Source organism: Hipposideros armiger, unplaced genomic scaffold (genome assembly GCF_001890085.2).
Source record: "Hipposideros armiger isolate ML-2016 unplaced genomic scaffold, ASM189008v1 scaffold_304, whole genome shotgun sequence".
Classification (NCBI taxonomy): domain Eukaryota; kingdom Metazoa; phylum Chordata; class Mammalia; order Chiroptera; family Hipposideridae; genus Hipposideros; species Hipposideros armiger.
Window position 1 is genome coordinate 1,010,638 of NW_017731654.1, and position 9,449 is coordinate 1,020,086.

Here is a 9,449-nt window from a genome sequence, read left to right on the forward strand (position 1 = left end):
AGAATTTTCAGCCATATTCTGAAGATGCTTTAAGCCTGAATAGGTTGTTCTGCTTCCTTCTGAAATGAGGGTCCAGATATAGTTGATAAAAGTCACTGTCATCACATCTTAACTGACATTGACCTAGCTGATAGACGAGGCTCATCGATATGTATTTACACACTCACTTTCTACTCCATGTTTGTTTTTAGTTTGATTAACAGTCAGGACCCGTGAATCACACCGCCTGGATTTCAATCCAAACTTTGTTATGAATTAGCTGTAGAATTTCTTCTCTAAAATGAGAACAATAATAGAACCTGTTTTACAACGTCAAGGATGTTAATTGAGATAAGCCAAATAAAAACATTTAGCACTGTCTGGCAAACAGTAGGGGATTGATAAAAGCTAACTCTTCAGAATACGGATCTGATTTTTAGGAAAGACCTGGCTAATTCCTCAAATAAAATCTCTCCAAATGTGCCTGAACTGGCAAGCGGGAGGGGCGCATAAAAATACAATTTTTTATTATCTAAGAATAAGATTTTATTTTATCTTGAAAGATAACTAACTGGTTTGGGTGGGTCAGAGTGATAGGAGCAGGGTGGACTCAATGAGTTAACTACAAAGGTTTTTGCAACAGTGTGCTAGATGCAAATCTCTGTGAAACATGGGCTGAGAGCAGAATTCATTTATGAAACATGCTAATGCCTAATGAGCTAAAGTTTTGAGCAAAGTTATGGAAAAATGGTATTCTTGAGAACTTGACATTTCTGCATGCGTTCTACGCACTGAGAAATAGTGTGTAGATCACAATCACAATCACAATACTTCCCATGAAGATTGCACAGCCAGACACTGTGTTGAGAGATTTATATCCTTCATCTCACAGATCTGGGCTTCATTAGTCTCATTATACTGACAGGGCAACTGCAGCTCAGGGAGGTTGAGTAACTTGTCCTGGATCACACCCCAGGTATGTGATGTAGCTGATCTGAACCAAGTCTAACCGCAGAGCCTGTGACCTTAACCACGGAGCCTGCTTGCCTCTCAGGGTTGTAGTCACAAGGAAGGGTTTCCCCCAAAGTCTTCACCCCCTGATGCCACATCCTTTGGGACAGGCCTCATAATCCTGTGAAGTTGGCACAAACCCTGAAGTCAGCCCTGTAAGCTTGGGCCCTTTCAAGCCAGAGCAGAAGAGCACCATAGGCTTCCCAAGGGCAGAGAGGACATGGGCAGGGCTACCTATTTGCTCAGCATCTGGGAGGTGATGCTCAGTACCTGAGAGGCAGGTCATGGTACAGACCGGCATGAAACTGATGCTCTCGAACTTAAAGAGGGTTTCTCAAACCCAGGTGAGGAACAGCCCTTGCTGTAAAGCTCTTGGGAGTCAGGCCCAAATCCTACACCGTCTTTGTGCCTTTGTGCATCGAGATACCACACAACGAACGAACGTCAACGATGAGAAGGGCTCTGGGCCATTTAGGCCAATTCTCTCACTTGACCTTAAGAGGGGGAGGGACTTTCCCGGCAGTGTCAGAGCTAGAATCCAGGCCTCCTGACCCCAGGCCACCAGGGCTCTGCCCAACACCAACTGGAAGTCCAATAAGCATTAGGAAACCCAACGTTGGTGCAGAGCGTGGAGCAGCTCTACATGTGGAAGGCACTGAGATGGTGAGCCCCGCACTAGGAGGATGCTCCTTCAATGTTAGCAGAATGGATGGATGAATGAATGAATGAGTGAATGAATGAATGAACAGTTTCCCACAGCAAAGGTCTTTCTTTGACAGTCACCTACATGTATTCTTGAGCTGCTATGACTCAGCAAGCTATAGAAGGCAGCCAGCTATAAGCAGAACTCTCTTTAAAAAAAAAATTAATAGTAGGTATATGGAAATAGTCTTGGTGAAAACTTTTAAAGAGGTATGTACCCATGAAAATAATTATAAAGATGATATAGCAACATGGAAAACTACTTGCAGTGTACGATTAAGGAAGAAAATAATATGAAACTGAGCCTATGCCATGAGTACAACCGTGCAGAAATTACGCTGGTATGGGGGTGGGGACAATTAAAAACAGCTTGTATTTATTGAACACTTGCTTCCATCAGAGCTCCTCCGGCCAGGGCCACCCACCCCACAACTGCCATGTAGTTCCCCTGGTTCCCCATGACCCCAGACAACAGCAACCTGGCCCACGTATCCCTCAAGCCCCACCACTAGATTGACTTTCTAAGAGCTGGCGGGCCCTTTGGCCTTATCCTGTCTTCGCCATTTCTCCCAGAAGAAAGAGGCCCAGAGAGACACCTACAGGTGTTGGGGAAGGCGTAGGGGCCTCCTGACCAGGGGCCGCTCCCTTCACCTACGCTCTGTAAGACCTGAAGAGGCTTCCTGTGGGCCAGCCTGGGTCTAAATCAGCAGTCACATTGTTTTCAGGGGAAAAGAAATGCGGAGAGCCAAGAGCAATGTTTACATCCACCTCTCGTGGAATATGGGGTCCAGCCCAACTACTGAACTGAAATGAATCCGACCTAAAATGTCTTGGTTGAGGCAGGCTGACTGGAAGTGCTGCCTTCCTGGAATGAGAGTCCTTCCATACTACTGTTTTATGACACTGTTTAATGCGAATCTGAACGATCCCTGCTTTTAGCAGACGGCGTCGGGGCGGAGGCCCCCCGCCCACTCCCTGTGGTCATCCCCATCCCGCAGCGGGATGGACTTCCTCATGTTCATGCACAGCACCTCATCGATGTAGATGGTGTTCTCTTTGACCTGGATCTCCTCCTGCAGGGCCAGTTGTCTGCGATTCAGCCCTTTCAGCTCCACCTGAGCCTGGGCCAATGTTTCCTTTAATCTAGGAAAAGAACATAAAGGAATAAATTATCACTCTGCATCGCTTTTTCAGGGGGAAAAAAGGTATTCATGTGTTCAGTGCAGAAGCCAAATTTATATGTCCTTCTCCCTTGCTCTTCCTTAAGACAGGGATTTCAAATTGGTGGCCATGGGCTGGATTCACAAAATAGACAACCCCATGAACTGCCAACATTTAAAACTGTACATTTTACCTAAACATCTGGACTTAGACTTCTTCAGAAAAATTTAAACACTGGGCTCCATTTCCTGCGTGGCAGCAAACGGGCTGGCATTAGAAAGGAACTCTTTGACTGTTCTCTATGCATAGAAAGAAAGTCCTCAAGCATTATAGATGCAAATGTGCTCATGCCCAGAAGGCTTCACCCACGATGACACTGCCTAGCCCTGTTCACAATTCCGGTTTAAATGTAGCCCCAGTGGCCCTCCACCTACCAGCTGCCAACCTACCTTGCAACGTTGTGGGTGATCTCATGAACCTCCTTAATCAGCCTATACTGTGCCACATCGCGACACAGCTCCACGTTAGGCCGACATGTCCTGGTCTCCAGGCGTGTATGAGCCACCTTGGCAGGACCTTCTTGGTCAAGGATGGCTTTTTCAAGAACTGTAACATTTTTCTCCTGGGAAGCAATCTCTTCCATGACCTTACAAAAAGGATTAGAGTAGGTGAGCCCAAGTTGTGCTCCTCAAAACTCAACATCAGACACTCTTAGGAGGTCTCTTGTGATGGCGTAAGTTAGGGAGAGGGGACCTCAGGTTTCTACCCAATCAGGGCCCCACAATGAGTCTGATCTCTCTTCCCTAGAGCGGTGATTGCTGGTGAGCAAGGCAACTCAACCCAACCTTCAAGCCTCACAGGTGGGATGGACATGACTGGTCATTGTTGCCTCACCTCCTTCCTAAATAATGTGAATCCCCTGGAGAATGCCCTCAGCAAAGGCTAGAGGCTGCCCATTTACCTTGGTACAAAGTACCTTTTTATCATGAGCAGAAAGCTGCGTATTTCTTTGTCAACCCACCTAATAGCACCAGTTCTGCCCCCTAGAAGCCTGAAGGAAGAGTGTGAGCAGTTTAATCTAAGTTTCGTTGGTTTCTTTGAAGGTGGCTTTGTGCACAGAAAAGATAACTTAGAAGTTACTTGGATTTTTAGATTAATATTTAACTAGTTTAAAATGTTATTTCTTTCTTAAGCTTTAAAAAATCAAAACAAAACAAAATAAAACAAAACAAAAAAAAACCTTTGCGTCATGGAAATTTCCAAACATACACAAAAGTAGCTCATATAATGAACCTCAAGTATCCATCATCAATTTAAACAATGATCAATACATGGACAATTTTATCTATAACCCTCTCTCTCCACCCTTGCCCATAAGCTTAATTATTTTAAAGCAAATCCCGGATATTATATCATTTCAGTCTTAAATGCTTAAGTATATATTCCTAGGATATAAAATACTCTTATTGTCTTTTAACATAACTACAATACCTTTGTGTGTGTGTCTGTCTCTCTCACACACACATCCACAAAAGAGTGACTCTTTAATATTATCTAATATCTAGTGTTCAAATTTCCCTGATTGTCCCATATTTTTTTGTAAGAGTTGATTTATCAAATTAGAATCCGAATGAAGTCCACACATTGCATTTGGTTTTCTTAAGCCTTTTCTTAACATTTCTTAAGCTTTTCTTAAGTTCAGTTCACAGACATTACACTATTTTTCAATTTAGCCAATATTAACAATAACTTTAAATTGATTTTGATTAATAGTTGCTCCCACTTTAAGTTTAGTTAAAATCCTTTGAACATTTATTTAAAGCATTTATAAATTTGACATATAACAAAGATGTAGCATTAATAAATTTGATATAATACTTTGTAAAAATACTTGAGTTGTCTTAACAAACAAGGCCTTCTAAAGTTCTTAAAAGATCTCATCAATCTAATAAACTAGTAAAAATGATTAATCTTAAATTCTCTTAAATATTTTAACACGTTGTAACCATGTCTTCAAACTTAAAATTTCAACTAAAATCATAAGACTAAATTATTTAATTACATATTGTGTTATAATTTTTAAAAAACAGGCCAAGTTCTCTTAAATTTTACAAATACTTAAAATATCCAAAATACACAGATTCCTTAAACAAAACTACTAATACTATGGGCTAGATCAAGAATCAGCAAACTATGGCCTATGGGCCAAATCCAGTCTGTCACCTGTTTTTGTACAGACTGAAATAAGAGTGTTTTTTAGATTAATAGACTTTATTTTTTAGATCAGTTTTAGATTTACAGCAAAACTGAGCAGGAAACAGAGAGTTCCCATATGCCTGTTTTTTCACTGGGCTATTTGTTTTCTTATTGTTGAGTTTTAAGAGTTCTTTGTGTATTTTGGATAGCAATCCTTTGTCAGATATGTGTTTTTGAAATGTTTTCCCCAAGTCTGTGGCTTTTCTTTTTATTCTCTTTTAAAAGAAAGGTTTTTATATTTTTAAGTAGTTGAAAAAACTCAAAAGAAGAATAATATTTCGTGTCATGTGAAAATTACATAAAATTCAAAGTTTAGTGTCCATAAATTAAGTTTTATTGGAACACAGCCATGCTCGTTCATTTACATATGGCTACTTTTAACTCTACAACAACAGAGTTAAAAAGTTGCAACAGATCACGTATGCTATACTCTTACTGCTTTGTGTAGCTGTCCAGGGTATTACAAATCCCAATGACACAGTTATAACTTGACAGCTTTCCAAGTGCTACGTGTATCACCATACGGTGGCGTCTTATTTTATTTTTTTATGACCAGTACATACTTATCATGCTAAAACAAGAAAAATGAGCTTCATGTGTTGCATTTTTAAGGTGGAGTGAAGTGTAGATTTTGTTAACTAGATAGCAAAGCATTGTGTGTATTATGCTATGACACTACAGCTGTGCTGAAAGAATACAACATACGTCATTACCAGACTATGCATCATCACAATATTCCCAACTCACAGGACAGCAATGATCAGAAAAATTAGAAATGTAAAACAGTATGTCTCATCACTGCAGATTTTCTTCACAAAAATGAAAATGAGGCTGTTATCAAAGTAAGAGTCCGAGTGGCTCATTTGTTATCCAAACAAAGGAAGCCCATTACCAATGGTGAGTTAATTACATCATGTTTGATGGCAGCAGCTGAGGAAGAGTGTCCAGGGAATATAAATTTGTTTAAGACTATTAGTCTTTCTGCAAGAATAGTTGCTTAAAGAGTTACGGACATTGGAAACAGCATCAATAGTCAATTAAAAAACAAGGCACATGATTTTGGATGGTTTTCCCTTGCTCTTCATGAGTTGGCAGGTGTTCTGATGCTGCTCAGTTGTTTATTAAATGAGTCAGTGCTGCGTTTGAAGTGACTTAAGAATCAGCCCCTATGAATGGTTTCATGAAATAACTAAAGGTGAGAATATTTTCAAAAAGTTGAGAAAACACAAATTCAATACAACCTGAAGTGGAATCTGCTAAGAAGTGTTATAGCTGATGATGGTACAAATATGTGTGAAGCAGAAAAAGGCTTCGTTGAACATATTTACAGAGCTTGTGGAAATGTAGGCTATTTAAAGGCTCTGGTTATTCATGGTATTATTAATCAGAAAGTACTTTGCAGAAAATATTTGGATCTATCATGTGTGATTGAACCAGTAGCATCAACAGCGAACGTCATTAGCTCTCACAGATTTGACAATCATCAATTCTGTGAATTTTTGTCAGAAATAGAAGCTGAATATCCTGACTTGCCCTAATACTCAGCAATTCAATGGTTTGGCAGTGGTAAAATTTTCTTGTGATTTATTTTTAGCTCACAGCCAAGACTGAAATTTTTCTGAACAAGAACTACTGCCCTCAACCACTATTATCAAACACTGAATGGCTTTGGAAATTAACTTCTGCTGCAGACTTAATATTATTTCTTAATGAATCCAATCAAAAATCACAAGACAAGACAGCACTTTAAAAGCAAAGCCTAAACTGCAGTAAAGTCATTTCAACAACTAACGTGGTTTGAATCACAAATAATATCAAGCTGCTTTATATACTTCCTGTGCTGTCAAAAGTTAAAACAAGAAGTAAGACCTCCATTCCCACACAGATTTGTAGCAGATATATTTTCCAAGTTCCAGCAGTGGTTTTTATTTTTTTGGACATCAAAGCAAATGCAAAGGAAATTTTCATATTTCAAAATCTACTTAACTGCACAATTGAAGAGCTTCTACCTACCCTTCAGCTGGAAGTGATTAATCTGAAATGTCATGACATGCTAAGAGGCCAGTATCAGGAGAAGACTCTAACAGAATTCTATAAATGCCTTCCAAGCGATAAATACATTCAATTATCACATGCTCATAGATTGTTATCAGTACTTGGCAGTACCTATCTGAATTAAAAGACATTTTCAAAGATGACATATATAAAATCTCGTTACACATCAGCATTCACAGGTGAAAATTTGCACCAGATTTTGACAGGAAACACTATCACATAATAACCTTTGATTACATTCTGGCTTGTCCTGCTCATCACATAAATAAATCTTGTCTGACAACTAGACTCTGGGTTTCAGAAGGGCATGGTATGAATGCAGCAGGAGGACACGATTTTGGGAGTTGAGCAGGCCTGGGCTCTAGTCCCAGGCTGACAGCAATGTACCCTGTCACATGCGGTCCCTTCTGCTCTCTACGTCTCACTTTCACCATCTGTAAAATGCAAGGTTTGGGTTACTGTTCCCATGTTACAGGTAAGATACGAGGCTCAGAGAGCTTGAGGGATCAGCGTGAGTCACTCAGTTTGTCTGTCACTGGACTGGATTTGGGTCCACATATCTTCAGTCCAAATCCAGCACTTGTTCTACTAGACTTGACACTGAGGTGTAGCTGAGTTTAGCCTGTGGGATGGTCATATGTACTCAGGATCCAGGGGTCTTTGCAGGTAGGGAAGTGTACTGGAGCAGGCTCATGCAGGCTCTCAAAGTTAAATATTCAGGAACTTTGCCAGACCCATGTTAAATGGGTAGCTTGAAATCAACCATGGTGGAAATATTTACATGTATACTATGAAAATCTGCAAATTCTACAAAACAGGACTTTTTTTTTTTTTCTGAGAGCCATTTTACCAGCATACCACATAAACAGGAGGAACTGTTTACCAGCCAGAATCCTGAAGTTGCAGCTGGGTTTGGAGAAATTGGTTGCATTCAACTCATGGAACTTCAGAGTCATAAACAATGTCTGAGACAATCTAGTCCATCTCCATATTTCACATAAGGAGAAACTGCGGCCCAGAGTGAGGAGATGACCTGTGCCTTGCAACAATAAGTGACAAACGAGGCCCAGAGTGGGGCCAAGTCCCACTCTCGGCCCCTAAAACCCAAGGCCTGTTGCTAAGATGGAGAGATGTGAATGACTCTTACTCACAGGATCACAAGCACAGAAGGCCAGCTGCCTGGCCCTGAGGACATTCCAGGTTTCCATGGTGAAACCTGAGTGTGTTCTTCCACGTTCCCTGCAGGGAGCTCACCTTGGCCAGATGAACAGCCAGCTTGTCCCTGGCATCCTTGGTCTCCTTCAGCCCATTCTTGAATGCTGTGTCCACCGCGTCACATTGCTTGCGCAGGTCGTTGGCCGTCTGGGATAGGATTCGGTCTACCAGGGCCTTCAGTGTCAGGGAGTTGTTCCTCTGCTTGTCAGCCTTCTCCACATTGGTACTGGAGAAGTCTAACCAGTCTTCCAGACTCACAGAGCTGAAAAAGAACCCACGCCTTCGTTCACAGCATATTTGGACTGGGAAGGGGGTGTGGAGAGGGGACAAGCTCCTGGAAGCCCACTGGAAGCTAAGTCTACCTCCACCACTAGAAGCACCTAGAACATTTCCTCACTGCCAGGCAGAGCAAACAGTGGTCTGTCAGCGGCAACAGATGTCACTCTGGGGAAACCCACTTTGTGCCAGGCACTGGGCTAGCACTTTACAGATGTTATCTCGCTTAGTCCACACAATGGCCTAATAAGCTAACTTTTATAAGCCCCATTTTACAGATGAGGAGAGCTGAGGCTCAGAAAGATGGAGTAACGTGTTCAAGATCACACAGATAAGGACAAGTTGTGCATCGAAATAAGTAATAGTAGTGACAGATTATAACACAATGAATAAGATAGGAAACACTGAGTCCATACTGAGATAAGCAAGTAAGTGAACAAATTGCTAGTTTAACAAGGAGCTGCTTTAAATAACAATACTGAAAAATCTCAATGTTGATTGGAAAATCACTGATACATGCACAAAATAGATAGTAGATGATGCTATTTAATAAGCATAAAAGCAGGCAAAACAAACTTATTAGAAGTCGGGAATACGGTTACCTTTGGGAAGGAAAGGCAGGTTATTGATTGAGAGAGAACAGAGTGAGGGTTTCTGTGGTGGTGGTAATGTTTCATTTCTTGACAAGATTGGTGGTTCCACAGGGATTGGTCACTGTGATTGGCGGCAGCCTCTGAGATGGCCCTTAATGACCCCTGCCTCTTGGGAGTCACACCTTTGTGTGAGCCACTCCC

The 9,449-nt window shown here is 41.2% G+C and overlaps 1 protein-coding gene across 1 annotated transcript in view; it reads right to left on the reverse strand.

Annotated features, from left to right (window-relative positions):
* Positions 1–2,042: 2,042 nt before the first annotated feature.
* Positions 2,043–9,449, reverse strand: part of TEKT1 (tektin 1) — a 22,103-nt gene continuing 14,696 nt past the window's right edge. The window contains exons 4-6 of the mRNA XM_019659813.1: positions 8,419–8,641; positions 3,303–3,499; positions 2,043–2,835 (exon numbers count right to left, since the gene is read on the reverse strand). Of these exons, the coding sequence (XP_019515358.1) occupies positions 2,628–2,835; positions 3,303–3,499; positions 8,419–8,641 (628 nt within the window). The 3' untranslated portion in view covers positions 2,043–2,627. The remainder of the gene's footprint in view (positions 2,836–3,302; positions 3,500–8,418; positions 8,642–9,449) is intronic.